Source organism: Convolutriloba macropyga, chromosome 4 (assembly GCF_964194025.1).
Source record: "Convolutriloba macropyga chromosome 4, txConMacr16.3, whole genome shotgun sequence".
In the NCBI taxonomy this organism is placed as follows: domain Eukaryota; kingdom Metazoa; phylum Xenacoelomorpha; order Acoela; family Convolutidae; genus Convolutriloba; species Convolutriloba macropyga.
The window spans coordinates 8805974-8827078 of NC_134471.1; the positions used below are offsets into that span (position 1 = coordinate 8805974).

General features: G+C 35.1%; 1 protein-coding gene across 1 annotated transcript; it reads left to right on the plus strand.

Moving 5' to 3' along the window:
* The first annotated feature begins 88 nt into the window (after nucleotides 1-88).
* Nucleotides 89-19462, plus strand: LOC142338246 (serine/threonine-protein phosphatase 6 catalytic subunit-like). The gene is made up of 6 exons (XM_075387917.1): nucleotides 89-287; nucleotides 4445-4679; nucleotides 5187-5303; nucleotides 5747-5881; nucleotides 6269-6393; nucleotides 18999-19462. Exons 1-6 carry the CDS (start codon nucleotides 94-96, stop codon nucleotides 19123-19125), a joined length of 933 nt encoding a protein of 310 aa, XP_075244032.1. The 5' UTR covers nucleotides 89-93; the 3' UTR covers nucleotides 19126-19462.
* The last annotated feature ends 1643 nt before the right edge of the window (nucleotides 19463-21105 follow it).

Below are 21105 nucleotides of genomic sequence, written 5' to 3' on the forward strand. Positions count from 1 at the left end.
TTCGTTGAGCCTGTAAATTGTCCCGATGGACAGTTGATTCTTATTTTTTATCTGTGACACGTTGCGTTGATTTATCTCTTTCAGATCTACGTAATGTCGTTCGACGTAGATAAATGGATAGAGTTGGTGAAGGACTGTAAGTACATTCCAGAAAATGACTTCAAACATCTCTGTGAACAAGTTAGTGAAATATTCCTAGAGGAGTCTAACGTACAGTTTGTCTCTTCGCCTGTCACAGTGTGTGGTGATATCCATGGACAGTTTTACGATTTGGAAGAACTTTTCAGGTGAGTTGCACTCACAAGCCTATTTGCTCATTCAGATTATTAAATTTTGTATTTGGCATTTTTCGGTTCTCCATAACCGAAGGCAGCTATCTGCAGAGCGCTATTATTTTGGCGTTCTCCTTTTTTCGCAGATGAGTATTGCCGATTTTCTCGATCGATAATTTCATTATATTGCAGTTGAAACCGGAAATGCTGCAAGTTTTTTGGTTGAACTGAAAATAAAAGATTAGGGAATATGTTCATACCTTATTCTGAGTGACAACAAGAACAGTAGGCGCGACATTATTCTCTCAACGAGAATTATTTCTGCACGTGCGGCATTTAATGCACTCCTACAAAACTAAAATTTCAAATGAAAATTGACATAAACTGCCCCTTTTTGAAGGTCGTTTTCAGTAACATGTATATTTATGTATGCCTCAATTTTTATATGGGTGGAATTTAAATCGATAGAACTTTATTTGCTCTGAATTCTAGAAAATTAAGAAAGGTAGTTATGGAGAAAATCCAGATAGCAGTTTGCCTGTTTTCCGTAAAAAAGCAGTGAGCTGAGCCCCATGTGAAGTGTTCGCAGTGGTTGACGAAGTCAGAACAGGTTTTGTTTAGGAAAAGTTATAGAATGAAAGCCTCGTTTATGACTTCTTAATCGCCAGTTTAAGATCGAAACTTTTTTAATGTATGAGATTCCCCGTTTCATTGACAAATTAATGTGGGGGATCATGAAACCCAAGAAAATGCAAAAATTGGGCGCTTTTCTTTGTATCTCTTTACTGCTGTTTTTCAATACCCGTTTAATTTTCAATCGTCTTTGACCGAGGACGATAAAGATAAAACACAATATTTCTGATTTGGTTTCAATGGCAGTTCAGAAGTTGGTGCTAAATGTGATTTAAAATTAAAATTTTCAAACCTCCTTTGTTTGTATTTATTTAAATTTTGTTGTATTGTCATCTTCGGTTCTTACTGGTTTAACTCTTGGAAGTATTATACCGTTGACTTGCTATTTCGGTGCATAGTAAAAAAAAATTAAGCATTGTTTTTGAAATCCTGTGAAAGGCTGGCACACTCCCTTTTCTTTGCCTGGTTGGTTTCACATGGAAGATTCATCGTTTAAATGCAAATGCATGCAAATTGCAATCATGGAAATGCTATTCTTGCCTGTTTTAGGTTAACAATTTTTTTTCAACGAGTGGGGTTCAAACGCTGATCTTGTTTCTTGAGATAATTGATTTAAGTCATCCGTTTTTGAGCTCATGCTACGGTTTGTTAAGAGATTGGAATGGTTCTCTCTCTCTCTCTCTCTAAGTATTGATTAAGATTGATTTTTGTTCATAAAATGTTAAGATATATCGAAATTCTTCTAATATTTTTTTTATCTAATTGATTATTTTCCTGTCTTGGTTTTTTAGACTCGCAAAGGAGTATTGGTTTTCTTGTTTTTTTAACCGGAAATGCCATGTACTCAGGCGGCGTTTGGACCGTTACGCGAGAGTAAGTAAAATTGAAGTGTGAACTAATTTTCGTTAAGCGAGAAATTTTTTTTGTGCATGTGTGCTTCTTTGAATGAATTACTTTTAGCATTTAATTAGTTTTTTCGTCACGTGCAGAGCTAACCATTTTTGGCTGCTACTCGTCCATCTTGCAAAATAATTTTTGGTTAAAGCCGAAGTATTATCTACCCACCGTAGGCTATGAAAAACTGTTTTAGACTGCACAAGAATGCGCTTCAAGAGCAAAATTGGATCATGTTTCTCATTATTTTGTTGCCAATTTTCGCGTTTTTACGTATAAGTTCTTTATTTTTATGCGTTAATCGAACCTCCATGTGGTCAGTGTAACGGACTTTTATTAACTCATTCGTTCCGTTCGTTTCTTTTTGATTCGAGCTGTTTTTCTTTAAAACTTCATTGATGAATCCAATCTGGATGTTTTTGTCCAATTCTTGACTTCTCCCTTCGCATTTTAGTCTGCTTAGTTGTAATCAGTATTTTTATTAAGCTTTAGAATTTTATTGTTCTGCTATTGATAATTGATTTATTTCATGGCATAAGCAGCGTGAAATTTAACAAAAACTTGTTTGATAGTTGGAGTTTTTGAACTTCTTATAAATCTTTACAATCTAATGTTTATTTTTAAAATTCGGCTCCAACCGTTTTATGTAGAAAAATTAAGTTCAATTTGTTGGATTGGCAATGCTAAATTTACTTGTTGCTTATATATTTTTTTGTTTTTTTAAAAAATAATTAGGTTTAGGTTTTCCTTTTTACTGCTTTTGTTACTTTTTGTTGATTCGAATCATGCTGTTTACAACTCGTTTCGAGCAACTATTTGTATTAATTTGGGAACATAAAACCTAATTTTTGCTGTGCTTTTTTTGCGTTCAAGATTTCAGCCTTAATTATTTTGTTTAATCATGTTTATTGCATGTAATATGTGTGAGTTCTTAGTGAAATGAACTCACTATTAGGAAATGCATTTTATTTACTTTTACTTCCAGAAAGGTGCCTTCGGGCCAGCCTATGTTTCCAAGTAACGTTTTTGCGTTGTAGTTTCAATCTGTGTCCTTAGTCTTTTTCTGATACGTTTAAATTTTGTAAGAATGAATGTTTCGTCAAAGACTTCTTCTCTGAGAGGGAACCAAAAGCTTTTGAGATTTTGTGAAGCCAAAACCGATAATTTTTTTAGTAATCGCATTTTTGGTCCTAACAATTTTTTAAAATTCATTTTTTCAGATAATTTTTCTTGTGCTTTTCTGATGTAAAGTTTTTGTCGCATAATGAGTACCAGGGATCTGAGTTTCAAAACCTGTTATTTGGGAATCTGAACCCCGGTAAACTTTTTGAATCAGTCATTGTTTGTCCGTCTAAAATTTTTTTACCTAAAAGTTTTTTTCTAATGATACAACGACTGGAGATTTCAAAAGTTTTATCTGTGGAGTCTTGTAAAGTTTTAATCCTTTTTTGTCATTTTGGTAGATTTTCCATTTAATTGGTTGTTTATCTGCTTTGTTAGATGATGTCAATGTTTCAGTTTTCGCCTTATTTGTAAGTTTTTGTGTATCTCAGTCAGCAATGGACAGGTAGAGGGTGGTTCTCGACTATAAAAAAGATTTCTTTGGGTTCAATAACGGTTACTTCTGGTTCTCAGGACCAGGTTTTGCTCGAAATGCTTTTTCTTTCAACCGATTTAGGAATATTTAGAGTTTTTCATTTTCGTTGTCTCCTGAATGCGTTGTGTTTTGATATGTTGTTGGTTATGATAAGACGCATCGAGCCGCTCCCGAAATTCTTTCGACTATGCCTTTCTTTTTCCTCATTTTCTTACGACTATTTGACTAAATTGCGTGCGTGACGTTTTTCACTTTTACTGGAGCGAGTTTTTGTTACTGTGTGATTAAATTTTTGGTCACTTGACTTACCTCATTCTCAAAATTTACTTTCCTCAGTTTCAGGTTAACTTTACTTTAGTGCAGGGAAATAATGTCAGCTAAGTGTATGTCCATGTAATTGACGTTTATTTGAGAGCAGTTAATAGAATACACCAGTAAGTTATACAGATGATTTGTAATCGAAATATAAAATGTTGGCAAATAATAAAAAGAGAAACTTCGCTTTTTCACTCTGTTTTTAAATCTTTTTGAGACTGCAGATATACGAAGCTATCGCAGCAATGTTCTGGCAATCGCCCAGCCTTGCTGAATTCTGTTTTTATGGATAATAATAATGATAGCAAAGGACAAAACTGAAAACCAGCTGCTGGTAGTTGCTCTAGGAGTAACGTTTTGTGCCACACAGAGTAGTCGTACTATTTTTAACGTGTATTCTGGAACAAATGTTGCATTTTAGGTTCTTTATACTAAGAAGCGACGTCACAATAATCGAATCATTCAAAACCAGTCAAAATGATTTCTGGAATTAATTTCAGCGTTCGAATGATGTACTTGAAATTTCTGTGCCAGAAAAATGGGAGAAAATGATGCATTAAAGCAAACACATTTTAATCTCCGCGTGCGAGCAATTGTCGCGACACGAAGCGATAACGAGTCACTTATTGAGCCACCTGTTGTTCCACTGGTTTGAAATAAACCTGCAGTATATTTGAGAATAAATATTGACTCAATCTTAGATAGTGAGTTATATGCATCTTTCCCTTTTTAGAACTGGAGGTCAGGTGGCAGACACAAAGTATGTGTTCCTTGGTGACTTTGTAGACAGGGGCTACTACAGTTTGGAGACTTTGACCCGATTGCTGCTGTTGAAACTCAAGTACAGTGAGAGGATTGTGCTTCTCAGGGGAAATCACGAAACCAGACAGATTACACAGGTGTACGGGTTCTATGATGAGTGCATTTCCAAATATGGCAACGCTAATGCATGGAGGTATTGCTGCAAGGTTTGTCATTTTCCAATTTGTAGGAGCGCGTGGTGTTTTATTGCTGAAACAAAGTTTGCAGTATTTGTGCTAGATAGCATGTTTTAATGTTTATTGGTGTTATACTAGTCCCAGTATCTTCTCATTAACAAACAGGAGTATAACAAACTACGAAATTCAATTTTGCATTTCTAACTAGCACATTTCCCACTTTTTTATGTTTCAAATATCTATCGTGATTGTATATTCCACGCTCATGATATTTGGAATCGATAGAAGTTTTTGATGTTTTGTGTGGAATTTAAATAGATAAGATTGGGCTCAAAATCACTTACGAATGCTGAATTCAGGCAAATTTATTTTAAATTGTTTTTCATTAATTGGTATGCAGTGATGCAAGATTTTGGCTTTAGATTCGCTAATACATAGAAGTGAGCTCAATTTGCGATTTATTTAACCTGAGTATAGTTAATTGTGTTCGATTGTGATATGAGGAATTGAGTAGAAATTGAGATATTTGTGCTGCAGGTGTTTGACTTGATGACAGTGGCTGCTCTGATAGATGGCCAGATCTTATGTGTACACGGAGGCCTCTCCCCAGAAATCAACACATTGGATCAAATCAGAACTATCGACAGAAATCAGGTTAGTTTGCACTACAATTCCAAAAAGAAACCGTTAGGAAGAGCATCGAGTGATCAACTGAAATAAAACAGAAATCAAGTTTTGTGCTCTGTGTTGTCTTTTTTGTAAGCAATTTTGTAGACCGATTTGACCTCCTGATTTTGTAGTGATCTACTTACGCATTACACATCTGAATGGAACACAATTGAACGCATTACACAATTGAACTAATTGAACTATTAAATCTTGATCCTGTATCTCGAACCTTGACTTGAAGTTTTCTCATTACAAATTTCTTTCTCTTCTATCCCACTGAAAACTTCCTAAAGGTGTTCTCCTGAATTCTAAGCGAATGATAAGAACTATGGAACGTAATTTGTGCAAAAAATTGCAACAAATTAACGCTTAGCTGTAAATGATTGTGTGATGGCTGATACTGGTTCTGAGTTGTGATGTTTGTTCAGGAGATTCCCCACAAAGGTGCATTCTGTGACCTGGTCTGGAGTGACCCCGAAGACGGTGACACTGGCTATGGTATGAAAGCCTGGAACATCAGTCCACGAGGGGCCGGATGGCTGTTCGGAAAACAAGTTGTCGATGTAAGCAGCTGTTGATTTATGAGTTTGAGCTGCTGATGTGAAACCAAATGGCAGCTTTGTAAAAGATAAACGGCAAAAATGCAAGAAAAGTAGCAAAGGGTTTTAGTATTATTACCTTGTAATGTCAAAGTTGTGAAATCTTGTTCTGACTGTCTAAAAACTGCGAAAATGGGAGCATTTTTCCTGAATTAGCAGAAACATGAAATGATGCGCTAGGGAAATTGAAGATTAGTGTGTGTTTTGATATTGCTAGATCACATGAAAAATATTGATTTTATAATGGCTGATTTCAACATATGTCTCTTGCATTTAACATATCAGTGAATAATACCTTCACTGTTGCAATCTTCACTAGCTGATGTCTATTTTGCCCCCTTCTGTTGCCAGGAATTCATTCACTTGAATGACCTGAAGCTGATCTGTCGGGCACACCAACTTGTTCAAGAGGGCTATAAGTACATGTTCGATGACACCCTTATTACTGTGTGGAGTGCACCCAATTACTGCTACAGGTAAATAGAACTTAACATTGAAATCATATCTGGACTCATGACATTTCTTCTACATTTTAACATCGTTTTAGCTGCGAAGATGTTGGCTGAGCGTAGCTACTGCGACTGTCTTGGATGATAGTTGCCGTTAGCTACTCAAACTGCTACTATTCAAGCGTTCTCCTTTTTTATAAACAAAAGAGTTTTTAATAGCCGCACAGCAATAGCTGGGCCTATTATTGGCCTTCACTTGTTTACAATACAACCAATTTGAATTGTATTGGGGCGCTGTCTTTTTTTAAAGATCTTTTCACACATTTTCATGATTTTTGAAGTCAAATTGGAATAGTGATTTTTGGTCACGCCGAAACAGGAAGTGAAGCGAAAAAGCGAGTAGTTTTGCGGCGTGAAATTCTAGGCCTAGTTTTTTGTATCAACCAAATTTTCGTTTCTGGTTTCTGGTTGTTTTTTCTTATGCGGCATTTTGACATTGATTTTCTGTTTTTTTAATCTATGTTTTTAAAAAAATCGTTTTCCCAACTCACTCATATTCTGTTCCAGGTCTAGTTTTTTGTTTAGTCCATGAAAATTCTTTGAATTGTACTTCAGGACTCGTCTCCATCGGTGATTCTTACCACCTGATTTCTGGGAATGAACTTTTTCAATGACTTCACTGACTACTGCTTTGCAGTTGAAATTTGTGTACGTGACGTCATTTCTGCTTTAAGGCCAATTACCTCCCCTACCTCAATCAAAAAAAGCGCTTTTGAACTCACTTATGTACTAGTTTATAGTGTACACAACATTTACTAGTTAATAGTGTGCATCTAATATTGCCAAACTTATTTGCCATAATTTTTGATTATTATTCTTGAGTTTTTGATTTCGAATATCAGTTTTGAAAAAGCTCTTTTATGCTTTTTCCTTATAGACCGTATATCTCTTTAAATTGCCACTCCGAATATAACCCAAAAAGTCTTAGTGGTCTATTAAAGGACTGGTGGCCGATCTGTCTATCTTATTTCTTCAGTTTCAGTTCATTGAAGGCAACAAGGTTCTATCGTGGCTATTTTCCGGCAATCTTCCGGCTATGTTCGAATCTTAGAGGAGTAATGAATTTGATTTTTTCACGGAAAGGGTAGTCAAATGCCGCACTTCTGAGCTGTGAATGCAGAAATTTGTCTGTATTATTGTCAATTTTTGTTTTATAATTATTTGATTATTATAGCTGCGAAGCTGTAAGCTGAGCGTAGCTATATTGCGGTGCTCTTGCTTTTTTTTTGTTTCGTCGTCTGACGCTTTATTTTCGTTTTACATTTGTTCTAGAACATTCTGTCTCGTCACTGCTTAAATGGCTTTTTCGCGCTTGATTTCACGCTTTCTGCGTGACCTAAATTGCGGTTATTCAGAAACAGAATCTGTTCCTAAAACAAAGTTGATTGTAAGAAAACAGATTGTATGGTCCGACAGCCGAGTGGTTAAGGGGACTGGCTGTTAATCCGGAGATCACCGGTTCGAGACGCTACAGGGAAACTTTTTTTGCACCCAAAAACAACCTCCTTTGAAATAAACGTGTAAGTTTTATAGGCGGCGATAACTATTATCAACTCACTTCTGTATCTTTTTCCATCTGTATTTTACAGCACGCAAGTCTATTTCGCAACTATTCCGGCAATCTGCCGGCTATGTTTTTAAAGGTCGGCCATAGTTCATATGGCTATTATACTATGCAAAATGTTTTTCATGCTATTGTATTAGGTTTCTTTTTTTTGTTGTTTTTGCCAACTTTGACAGCAAGTACAAAGCTTTTTTTTGCTAATATTTTCCAGTTTTCATGAAAAATTTTTGTATTTTTTATTTTTCATTTTTTTAGGGCCATTTTAAAAGAATCTTAAGGCTTGAAGATGGGTTTTGGGGAATGTTTTTAAGAACACATAAGTGATTTTCACTCTCTGGATGTCAATATTTTTGCAAATTTTAATTGATTTTGCTAATTCTTAAGTGTTCAATTGCTCTCAAACGAAGTTCGTAGCAATTATATTAGTCCTGTTGGTCTTTTTGCGATTTCTCGCTTGACCGATTTTTTTTGACGCTTTTGATTTTTCATCCTCAAAAACGGATAAACAGGTAGCGCCCAGCGAGCATTAAGTAAACTTAGAGCCTTTCAGCTCTGTTTCAGCTCAAACTGATACATATAGTGTGAAGGGCGGTTCTTAGAGGTTGAGGAAGATACCCCCACTGTTGACCCAACCCTCGAAATTTTTTTTATTGTTTTTCCATTTTTTTTGAAAATTTTTGTCAGTTTTAAGGTTTCTCAAGCCTCAAGAGCCGAGGAACCTCCTTTAAGGTATGATAAAAGGTTACTGTATAGTTTTTAAATGTAATGGAATGTTTTTCAAGATTTGAGCACCACGAATTGCAGCATTTTTTTTTTCAAAACTCTATTTTTTTGACATTTGTTGTCATTATTCAGATTTTTAGCCAAACAGAAAATTTCCGCTAGGGTCTGATAATAAGTTACTGGAAAATTGTTTTCGGCCATAGATTAGTTTTCAACTTTTATTATTACAAATTTTAGCAATTTTTTTATGCAACTTGCATTTTTTAAGTTTTTTGAATTTGTTGTCTTTTTTGGTTTAGCCTCAGGAGCCACCTAATCTGGGGTTCTAGGGTTTGATTACAAATTACTGAATAGCTTCTAGATGTAATGGAATGTTTTTGAAGATTTTAATAAATTTGCATTTTTTCAACTTTTTGAATCTTTTCGAATATTTTCTTTTGCGGAACCAGGGTCCTTGGGAACTCCCACAAGGCTGTCGCATAGTTCCTAGAGTTAATGGAATGGTTATCAAAATTTTAGTGACTCAAGTTTCAGCATTTTTAATAAAATTTAGTTTTGAAATTTTCAGAAAGTTATCAGGTTCCAAGTTTTTGGATCTTTGAGCCAGTGACAGTATTTAGTGCTTGAATTAGGGATAATGGATAGTCTTTTCAGACAATTAAATGGTTTTGAAGATTTTAATATCTTTCATTTTAAGATTTTAAAATTTTTGAATATTTTTGTCCTTTTCTGAGTGCAACGATCATTACTGCCCAAGGAAGTTTTTCAAGTCCTTAAGATGGATTACTTGACATAACTCCAAAGAGAAAAAAAATGAGTTTTGAACATTTTTACTGAGAAATTTGGAGGCTCTTTTAAAATTTTGCAATACTTCGCAAATTTTGAAAATATCAGTTTGTTTGATTTTTTTTTACTAATAAGGCTCTAAAAGTTGCAGATCCGAATCAAGCTAAACCTAGTCTCACTAAACTGTGGCTAGCTACTGACGAAGCCAACCTCTCGCCTATGGTTTGAGAGCTATTCGCCCGACGTCACTTGGTTATGTTTTTTAAATTTTGAACGTTTTTTGATTTTTTTTGGTGACCAATTAAACGCTTTTCAGGCTTCAATTTGCGACAATCGATAACTTTAGTGATAAAATAATTACAAGTTTCAGCAACTTTTTATTAGTTATACGAAACTTTTTTTAATGAAATTTTTCAAATCATAGGGGCAAAGAAATTCTTTTAAAGCTTAACCCCATTGTAATGAATAGATTTTATCATGACAAAAGCTATTTTGAAAGCATTTTCAAAGTTTAGCGCTTTTTTAATATTGATTTTTTTTTCTGTGTTTGGATCAGTTTCTTTCCTCCGTTTGCCTCGTATATGACACGAAATTTTTTCTCTGCCAATTTGTAGTGTTAGACAAGACATAACCGGTTTTGATGAAATTAGTGTCGCTGAACGTAGCAAAAGTAATTTAATTTCAAATTTTAACAAAAATTTTATAGCGGCCGTCATCTTCTCAAGGGCTATTATTTAGGCGCTCTCCTTTTTTAAAATTCGCTTTACTTTTTGACCACAATTTTTGTTTTAGGTAAGCCACAATTTTCACGTTTAACTCGTGACTGACTTCACTCAATGTTTCTACTGAATGCATTTTAAATTTTTCACGCATTGAATTGCGCAATTACGGTCAATGCCAACAGAGCACAAAGTCAAATGAAACGGGATAAACTGATAAAATTCGGTCATTAAGTCATAGTGCGTTAAGTTATCATTTTTCTTTATAACAATTTGCTGGCCATTGCCTTCTGACATCAGTAGTAAGCTTAATAGCTTTCAGTTGAAAAATTGAAATAATTATAGTTTCAGAACCTAACTGATAAAGAACACCAACTTAGAACGCTTTTTGACGCTTAGAAAAAAATATGTCAATTTTATCTCTTCTTTTTCTGTTTCAATCCCGATTTGCGCATCAACGGCGTCTTTTCGTCAAATTGGAGACTGTTTTGAAATTGGGACTGCAGTTGTTTTTGCGACTGCAATTGTTTCTGCAAATTCATCAGCAGCTTGTTTTGCTGCTGGGTTCTCGACTCTTTTAACAGAACGAAAAAGATTCTGAGGACGATAGCACTTATAATATTAAAAGATGTCATTAAAAAATTGCTTTCGCGAAAGTTCTTTTTTTGTGGTTTTGCTTCTGCTCTTTTTGTGTACAAAAAGCTGAATATTTTGGATATTAATTATCGGTTCTCGTTATTTTAACAATCAGGGTATCTACAATACAAATTCTGTCATGATAATTTGCAAATTAAGCATTTTTTGCTTTTCTTCCATTCTTATGTTGTCTGGTTGAGGAGCTCTCAAGTTTTTCATTCAATTCTTTGGATTGCAATTAAGGACTTGTCCTGCTATGTTTTTTTAATTCGTCGTCTCCATCGGTGATTCTTACCACCTGACTTCTGGGAATTGTTTTTTCAATGACTTCACTGACTACTGCTTTGCAGTTGAAATTTGTGTACGTGACGTCATTTCTGCTTTTAGGCCAATTGCCTGACCTACCTCACTCAAAAAAAGCACTTTTGAACTCACTTATGAAACTTTAAATTTTAAGAACATTTAAAGGTGATTAGTGTGCATCTATGTAGTGCCAAACTTATTTGCCCTAATTCTTGATTATTTGATTTCTAAGATCAATTATGAAAAAGATCCTTCAGGCTTTTTGCGTATAGACCGTATGTGTCATAAAATTGCCAGTCCGAATATAACCTAATAAGTCTAGTGGGCTATTAAAGGACTGTTGGCCGATCTTTCTATCTTATTTCTTCAGTTTTAGTTCATGGAAGGCCACAAGGGTCCATCGTGGCTATTTTTCTGCAATCTGCCGGCTCTGTTCGAAACTTAGAGGAATAATAATTTAATTTTTTCAGCGGAAGGGTAGTCAAATGCAACACTTTCGAGCCCTGAATGTAGCATTTGTCTTTATTATTGTCAATTTTAGTTTTTGATTGTTTGGTTTTTAAAGTTCAGTTATAGTTTATATGGCTATCATGCTACTCGAGTTCCTATGTTTTTTACTTCGTCGTACTATGTATATTAGCTTTGCCTTAGTTCACAGCTTGTTCAACATTTTGCGTGAAAAATTTTTGACTTCTCTGGGCTAGTTTCATTCTTCGCTCATTCTGCTCGAAATGCTTTCTAACAGCAGATGCTCCGCAACGTAATGTAAAGTGAACAGAGTCAGTATCGAAGAGCAAAATCCAACTGAAAACGGGATAAACACATAAAGCCCAAGTTTATACGCCCGCTACTTGAACTTGGTTCTTAGTTACCATTACTAATGCTTATTGGTACTTATACCTTGCCCTGTGTCGTCTCTCTACACAAATAATATTAAGATATTTCATCAAAATTGCTTTAACGAACATTCGCTTTTTGATGTTCTTGCGTCTGCCAGTTTTCCTGTTTCTGTTATCCGAATCAGGTTTTTGAAATTTTTTGAGTCAAGTTTTATAATGTTAAGGTGGCAACGGAAATCGTTCAAAGCTTAAACTCATAGTGTGGTTAGATTTTAGCATGACCTAATGTATATTGAAAGTGGTTCCAAGATTTTCGGCACAGTGTTTTTCTATCTTTAGATTCGTTTTTGCCCTTTTGTTTGGCTCGTATGAGACCCGAAATTTTCACTGTGGCCTGCTGGTTTGCCACGTTTTGGCAAGAAATAGCCCATTCTGATGAAATTATTGCGTTTGTAGGTAACTAAACTATTAATTCAGTTCAAAATTAAACAAATGTTTTTGTTGTTTTCTTTAATTAGCCGCCGTGAGCCTCTCAATGGCTATTATTCAGGCGCTTTCTGTTTTTTATTTGCTTTACTCTTCGATCACTCCTTTCGTTTTACGTAAATTACGATTTCGACGCTTTACTTGTGGCGGACGTTACTGACTGTTTCTACTGAATGCATTTTAATTTTTCCAGGCATGGAATGACGCAATGTTGCGAATACGGTCAGTGTCGTCAATACGGTCAAGAGTACAAAATTGAAAGAAAAGGGATAAACCGATAAAACCGGTCAATATGTCTTAGCGTATTTGGTTATCACAGTTCATTAGAACCGTTGCTGGCTGACATTAGTTTTAAGCTTAATAGCTTTGTTTAAAAGCTGCATTAAGTATTAGTTTTAGATTCTAACTGAAGCTGCACACCAAGTATGAACAATTAGAACCTTTTTGACTAACAAAATAATCTTCTAAAATTTTCAAAACATTTTTGTTTCGCGTTTCAATCCCGCTGTGCGCCAACCGCGTGAACGGCGGCTATCTTCCTGTAGTTTACCGGCTGATTTAATTCTGTGACTGCAATCTTTCAACGTGTTTTTTGCGCCAGTTAATCATCAGCCTATCTTGCCGATGGGTTCTCGGATCTTTTTAGCAACAAAAAAAATATTTCTGAGGACAATAATATTAAGAGACTTCATCAAAAATTTGCTTTGACGATGATGTTCTTGCCTCTGCTTGTCGTTTGTCCAAAAGCTTCAAAAAGTTCTTTTGTGTATTAATTACAGGTTCTCGTTAGCTTATTGACCAGATTATCTACAATACATATTCCGTTTTAAAAATTGTCAATTTTATGTAGATTTGCTTGGTTTGTGTAATCTGATTTTTCTGTTGGTGAGTTGAGGAGCTTTCAAGTTCTTTATTTATTTCTTCGGAATGCTGTTTTTTTTACTTCGTCGAACTAAATTTTGCTTCGTTTTGCCCTAGATGAAACATTTTGCATAATTTTTTTTACTACTCTAGGCTAATCTTATTCTTCACTCATTCTACTCAAAGTGCTTTTGAGCAGCAGTTATTCAGCAATGCATTATTATGTGATCAGAGTCAGTATCGAAAATTGAAATAAAACTGAAAACGGGATAAACTCATAAAACCCTATTGTTGACGCCCTCCAATTTAACTTTGTTCTTATAATCTTTAGTTTACATCTCTAATGCATCTCGGGTTTGTTGTTAGCCCTTAATCCTCTGATTAGTCAACAGGTGTATGCATAACACAAAATCCAATCAAAATAGTTAGTACTTTAAAAATGTTTTGACAACAACCAATTTTTATCATTGTTTTTCTGTTTCTTTTCAAGTTTTATAAATTTAGGGTGACAACGGAAATCTTTCAAAGCTTAAACTTATAGTTTGGATAGATTTTAGCATGCTATGATGTATATTAAAAGTGGTTCAAGATTTTCAGCACTGTTTTGCTATGTTTAGATCAGTTTTTGCCATGTGTTTGGTTTGGCTCGTATGAGACGCGAAGTTTTCACTGTGGCCTGCTGGTTTTGCATGTTGTAGTTTTAGGCAAGAAATAGCCCTTTCTGATGAAATTATTGCCTTTGAAGTTAACAAAAGTATTAATTGAGTTCATATTTAAACAAAAGTTTTTGTTTTCTTTAAATTGCCGCCGTGAGCCTCTCAATGGCTATTATTCAGGCGCTTTGTTTTTTTTAATTGCTTTACTTTTCGATCACTCCTTTCGTTTAACATAAGTCACGATTTGGACGCTTGACTCGTGGCTAACTTTACTCACTGTTTCTACTGAATTAATTTTATTTTTTTTCACGCTTTGAACTACGCAATTTTGTGAATGCGGTCATTGTCAAAAGAGTACAAAATCAAAAGAAAAGGGATAAACCGGTAAAACCGGTCGTTAATTCCTAGCGCATTAGTTTATCACCGTTCATTAGAACCGTTGCTGGCTGACATTAGTATTACGCTTAATAGCTTCCAGTTTAAAAGCAAACTGCATTAAGTATTCGTTTCAGATTCTAACTGAAGCTGCACACCAAGTATGAACAATTAGAACTTTTTGACGATTAAAATAATCTTCTAAATTATTATCTTCATTTTGCGTTTCAATCCCGCTGTGCGTGAACAGCGGCTATCTTCCTGTAGTTAGCCGGCTGTTCTGATTCTGTGACTGCAATCTTTCAGTTTTTTTTGTGCCAGTTAATCATCAGCCTATCTTGATGGGTTCACGATCTTTTTAGCAAAAAAATGTTTCTGAGGACAATTAACTTCATGAAAAATTTGCTTTGACAAACATTCGCTTTTTGATGTTCTTGCGTCTGCTTGTCGTTTTTCCGAAAACTTCAAAAACTTGTATATTTTTCTATATCAATTATCGGTTCCCGTTACCTTATTGACCAGATTACCTAAAATACAAATTCCGTTTTGATAATTGTCAATTTTATGTACATTTTGCTTGGCTTGTGTTATTTAATTTTTCTGTTGTTGAGTTGTGGAGCTTTCAAGTTTTTTATTCAATTCTTTGGATTGCTATGTTTTTTTCACTTCGTCGAACTAAAGTTTGCTTCGTTTTGCCCTAGGTCAAACATTTTGCATAATTTTTTTTGGACTTCTCTAGGCGAATTCTATTCTTTGCTCATTCCGCTCAAAATGCTTTTGAGCAGCAGTTGCTGAGGAATGCATTATGATGTGATCAGAGTCAGTATCGAAAATCGAAATCAAGCTGAAAACGGGATTAGCTCATAAAGCCCTATTGTTGACGCCCTCAGTTAACATCCTTAGTTAACATCTCTAATGCCTTTTGGGTTTGTTGCTAGCCCTGAATCCTCTGATTAGTCAACAGGTGTATGCATAACACAAAATGCAGTCAAAATAGCTAGTACTTTAAAAATGTTTTGACAACAACCAATTTTTATTGTTTTTTGTTTCTTTTCAAGTTTTATAAATTTAAGGTGACAACGAAAATCTTTCAAAGCTCAAACTTATAGTTTGGATAGATTTTAGCATGACATAATGTACATTGAAAGTGATTCCAACATTTTCGGCACTGTGCTTTTCTATGTTTAGATCAGTTTTTGCCATGGGTTTGGCTAGTTTGAGACCCGAAATTTTCCTTGTGGCCTGCTGGTTTGCCATGTTGTAGTTTTAGGCATGAATTAGCTCATTCTGTAGAAATTATTGCCTTTGAAGGTAACGAATGTGTTAATTAAGTTCATATTTAAACAAAAGTTTTTGTTGTTTTCTTTAAATAGCCGCCGTGAGCCTCTCAATGGCTATTATTCAGGCGCTTTGTTTTTTTATATTTGCTTTACTCTTCGATCACTCCTTTCGTTTTACATAAGTCACGATTTTCACGATTTTGACGCTTGACTCGTGGCTGACTTCACTCACTGTTTCTACTGAATGCATTTTAATTTTTTTCAGGCATTGAATGACGCAATGTTGTGAATACGGTTAATACGGTCAAGAGTACAAAATTGAAAGAAAGGGGATAAACCAATAAAACCGGTCGTTATGTCTTAGCGTATTTGGTTATCATAGTTCATTAGAACCGTTGCTGGCTGACATTAGTTTTAAGCTTAATAGCTTTGTTTAAAAGCTGCATTAAGTATTAGTTTCAGATTCTAACTGAAGCTGCACACCAAGTATGAACAATTAGAACCTTTTGACTAACAAAATAATCCTCTAAAAATTTCAAAACGTTTTTGTTTCGCGTTTCAATCCCGCTGTGCGCCAAGCGCGTGAACGGCGGCTATCTTCCTGTAGTTTACCGGCTGATTTAATTCTGTGACTGCAATCTTTCAACGTGTTTTTTGCGCCAGTTAATCGTCAGCCTATCTTGCTGATGGGTTCTCGGATCTTTTTAGCAACAAAAAATATTTCCGAGGAGAATAATATTAAAAGACTTCATCATAAGTTTGCTTTGAAGATCATTCGTTTTTGATGTTCTTGCGTCTGCTTGTCGTTTGTCCAAAAGCTTCAAAAAAGTTCTTTTTTGTATTAATTACAGGCTTGCGTTAGCTTATTGACCAGATTATCTACAATATATATTCCGTTTTAAAAATTCTCAACTTTATGTGGATTTGCTTGGTTTGTGTAATCTAATTTTTCTGTTGGTGAGTTGAGGAGCTTTCTTTTAACCCATAAAGCCCAATTTTAGACGCCCGCTACTTGAACTTTGTTCTTTTAAGTCTTGGTTCAGATCTGTAATATGTTTTGGCTAGCCCCTACATCCTCATTAAGAAAAAGAAGTATAGATAGCACGAAATCCAATCAAAATAGTTAGCACTTTTGAAATGTTTTTGTACAACAATCATTTTTCATCGTTTTTCTGTTCCTTCTCTTCCTTTAATCGGAATCGGTATTTTGTTGAGGCATGGCATGGACTTTCGCTATTAGTAGTTTCTCAAGTTTTTCTAAAAAGTCGTGTTTCAGGAATTCTGAGGCTACGTTGTTTTCGTTTGGTTGTCTGGCAATCATTTTTGAACATTTTGTTCAGGCTGCGCACCTCGCGAGTTAGGTGTTAGTTCTCAAGCAAAATTTGCAGCAAATATTTGAAATTTTTTTAGTCTTGTCATCTTTTCATGCAATTTCTGCTTGATAGATTTTTTCTCTTTGACGCTTTCGACTCCCTTGGATAAATATGTGAAGCCCGGAGGGCAGTCAGTCGCTTAGCATCTGTCATAGAGTTCTGTTAGTCTCGTAATATTCATTCACCGAAGTTGCTGAGAAGACGAGATCTTGGAACCCAATGCAACTCTCATTCCACCTGTAACCCTGCGAGCCGCGACGTTCGTCGGTTATGTTTAATAGCCGCGTCAGCAAATTCATGCGGCTATTATAGCGCTCCTACTTTTTTTACAATTCAAAGAATTTGAATTGTTTTGGGGCGCTGTCTTTTTTTTAAGATCTGTTCACACATTTTCATGATTTTTGAAGTCAAATTGGAGTAGTGATTTTGGTCGCGTCGTAACAGGATGTGGAGCGAAAAATCGAGTGGTTTTGCGGCGTGAAATTTTTTCGCTCTAAATTTAAAGTAGAGTGAGAAAAATTCGCTTTCTCGCTAGTGATTTTTGCTGTTTTTTCAATTTTTTGGGTCGGATTTTCTAAATGGTGTTCCCAATCCTTTCATAGTCCGTTCTAGGTCTATATTTCTGTTTAGTCAATGAAAGTTCTTTGAATTGTACGTCAGGACTTGTCCTATGTTTTTTTACTTCGTCTAACAGATTTTTGTTTTGTCTTACCCTGACTTTCTTGACTTTGATGACTGAGCTTCTAAAACGGGATAAACAGGTAAATCTCAGCGGGCATCAAGTTTTATTAGAGACCCTTAGCCGCGTTTGGTAGTCCTTCAAGTACTTCGAGTGGTGAAGTTACTGGGAACTTACCTCACTTAAAAAAATAACTTGTGAAATCACTTAATGAACTTTAAATTTTATGACAATTTACTAGATAAAGATCAATAGTGTGCATCTAAGTATTGCCAAGCGTAATTTCCCTAATTCTTGAGCATTAGAGTCTTGAGTTTATGGATTCAAATATTTTTGAAAAAGCTCCCTTAGGGCTTTTTCCTTATAGAGCGTATGTGTCTCATAAAAATGACAGACCGGATCTAACCCGAAAAGTCTAGTGGTCTATTAAAGGACTGGTGGTCAATCTGTCTATCTTTTTTAGTTGCTTCAAATCCATGGAAGGCTTGAAGCGTCTATCGCGGCTATTTTCCGGCAATCTGCCGGCTATGTTTATCTTTGCATGCCAGTCTTTAAACTTCTTTTAACTCTATGAATGACTGTTAACACTAATATTAGGGTCATGAGAAATTCCTATGTATCTGATGAAGGCTTTTTTGAATAACGCCGCGAATTTTTTTTGTTCTAATAAAAACAAGGATTTGTCTGCTAATGTTTGAAATTTTAAATTGAATTTTATAGTTTAGTTTGTTTGGAAAACTTCAGTAACTCAGTTCTCTATCTATTGCGAACTATATTCCACACACCAAGTGTCTTTTGTAGGCATTGTGGCGATCTACCTGCTCATTTCATCACATTAGTGGACTTTACTTTTTTACTTTTTAAATTGTTTCGCACTCTTGGCTGAGATCAGTTCAAGGCTGCTATTAATAAAGAAATCATCTTCAGATGAATTACGCATCGATTCAGCTTCGCATCTGCTCCTGTCTATATGCTACAGAAACCAAGTCTATTTTGGAGCATTGTGGTTGTTTGAGGGGGGAATATTCTGTCCATAATTATACTCGTAAAGAATCGATTTATTATTGTTGCTAGGCCTCGACTGAAGATTAGAAGAAAAAAACTCAAGTCGATCACTTTTTGGAGAGATGCTAAAACTGCAGAATTCAGAAGTTTTTATTCTAACCAGGACAGAGAATATCATGTTCAATGGAATATCTTACTGTTTGCAAACTGTCTGTGAAGACATTTCATGTCAATGACATATGTCAAAAAGAGTTCTGTTTCATCTTAAAAAATGGATTTTGTTTCAGGTGTGGTAATATTGCTGCCATTTTGGAAATCAATTCAGTAAGTGACAAACAGACAAAGTTGTTCAACGCTGTACCAGACAACCAGAGAAAGACCCCGCCCAGAAATATGTCGCCCTATTTTCTGTGAAGCTTGTATTCAACCAGTTGTATGAAGTAAATTGGAGCTTATCTTAACTATTTACGGCTGCATTTTGGGCATCAAAAAATCGCGTAATGGATCAATTGTTGAAACCGGAAAGGCATAGAGCGTCATCTTAAATATAATTGAAGTGGATCAAATTGCTCATAATGCTGTTTTTATAAATAAGCTGTAAAAGCTGAAAGAATTGATTATCGATTTCCGAACTCTATTTTACAAGCAATATCTATAAACATTTTTTTGCCTAATTATTGCTGTGTAGTTGTTGACATTGTGTATAAATTAGCTAGACTTTTTGGAATTTAATTAAAATTCTTGCAAATTTTTTAATTCACAAACAAAATTACGCAATTATTTCAGTATTGTCTGTAATTTTCGTCTGACTGATCGAGTGAATTTTTCTCGTAGGAGTTGATTTGTGCGTGACCCTATTGATCTTCTAAAGCAGCTGAATTGAATTGGTAGCAGTTATAAACTAAACGACGACTGAAAATTGTGGCCAAATTGGTAATTTTTAAACGGTTAATGAACATGGTCCGTGTAGCTTAATAAGTAAATGGTACGGATTTTTGTCCGGGGAGTTGGGTTTGCACCCGAGCCGAGGCGAAAGGTTTTCCAGCCTATACGCCAGACTAAATTATATCACCCGGACAGTCGTTATAAAGTATTCTGCCTTGATCATAGCATTTCGTCGGTCTGGAAGGCACGCAAAACTGGCTCAAATATTTTGTGCGGAAAGCCAGGACTTTTGCAGTGAATCATTTTGATCTATCGACTACAAGTAGGCGATATCAAGTTCAATTAAAACAGGTTTTTGATTAAAAAGGAAAGTAGTGTATTGAAATTACTGGTATGCTGAAAGCCTTGAAGGTAAACTAATCAATGCGTTAAAAATTGTCTTTTTGATCTTTTGCTCACAAAACAATCATTTCCTTTTTAGAGTTCGATTAAACTTTTCACAAATTTTTTAATTTACAAGAAAAACTACGCAATTATTACAGTATTGTCTGACATTTTTCTCGTCTGACGATCAAGTGATTTTTTCACGTAGGAATTGATTTGTGCGTGACTTTATCGATCTTCTGGATTTGAAGCAATTGAATTGAATTTGCGGCAGTTATAAACTAAACGTCGATTGGATATTGTGGCCAAATTGGTAATTTTTTAAATTTAAATTGATGGGAGAAACTCACCCGACGTCAGTCGGTTATGTTACTTGTGATCAGATTCTGCTGAATGCACTTTTCAAAGAATTGGTTCACATGAATTTTACTTTGTTTAATGCCTCTAAAACGAAGCAAATTTTGTAAACAATTCTTTTTCATTCAAAGTTTTTGCTTGACCGTTTTAACTTTTCGAGTGATTTTTACGTCATTAAAACTTTTTATTGTTGCGTGATCTATGATGGTCTCTCCTTGACAAATATCAGCAGCTGAACTCAAGAGGCCGTATTCCACTGCTAAATGTCAAATTAAAATATCGCCAAATTGGCACATTTTTACCTTAAGTTTCATTAGTGCTTTTAGTGGTACATTATAAACTCTAGTGACGGTATTGGAAACACCCTTAATGAATTTAGTTACGCCCCCTACAAAAGCAGGCTCTCAATCAGTGAAATCTGAACATCCTCTCATACGTCTGTTGTTAATGTAAAAGCGGCTAACGAACATGTTCCGTGTAGCTTAAATTTATGGGACAGAAACTCACCCGACGTCAGTCGGGTATGTTACTTCTGATCAGATTCTGCTTAATGCACTTTTGAAAGAATTGGTCGCATGAATTTTACTGAGTCTTCATATTTTTGTTGAATGCCTCTCAAACGAAGCAGATATTGTAAAAAGGAAAGTAGTGTATTGAAATTACTGGTATGCTGAAAGCCTTGAAGGTAAACTAATCAATGCGTTAAACTTCTCTTTTTGATCTTTTGCTCACAAAACAATAATTTCTTTTTGAGTATTTGAACTTTTG

Bases quoted from the DNA above. Each gene is read 5' to 3' on its own strand.
- LOC142338246 (XM_075387917.1), top strand. From the start codon at position 94: ATGTCGTTCGACGTAGATAAATGGATAGAGTTGGTGAAGGACTGTAAG. The intron at 4,680-5,186 runs GTTTGTCATTTT...TTTGTGCTGCAG, and splicing joins CATGGAGGTATTGCTGCAAG to GTGTTTGACTTGATGACAGT. The intron at 5,304-5,746 runs GTTAGTTTGCAC...ATGTTTGTTCAG, and splicing joins GAACTATCGACAGAAATCAG to GAGATTCCCCACAAAGGTGC.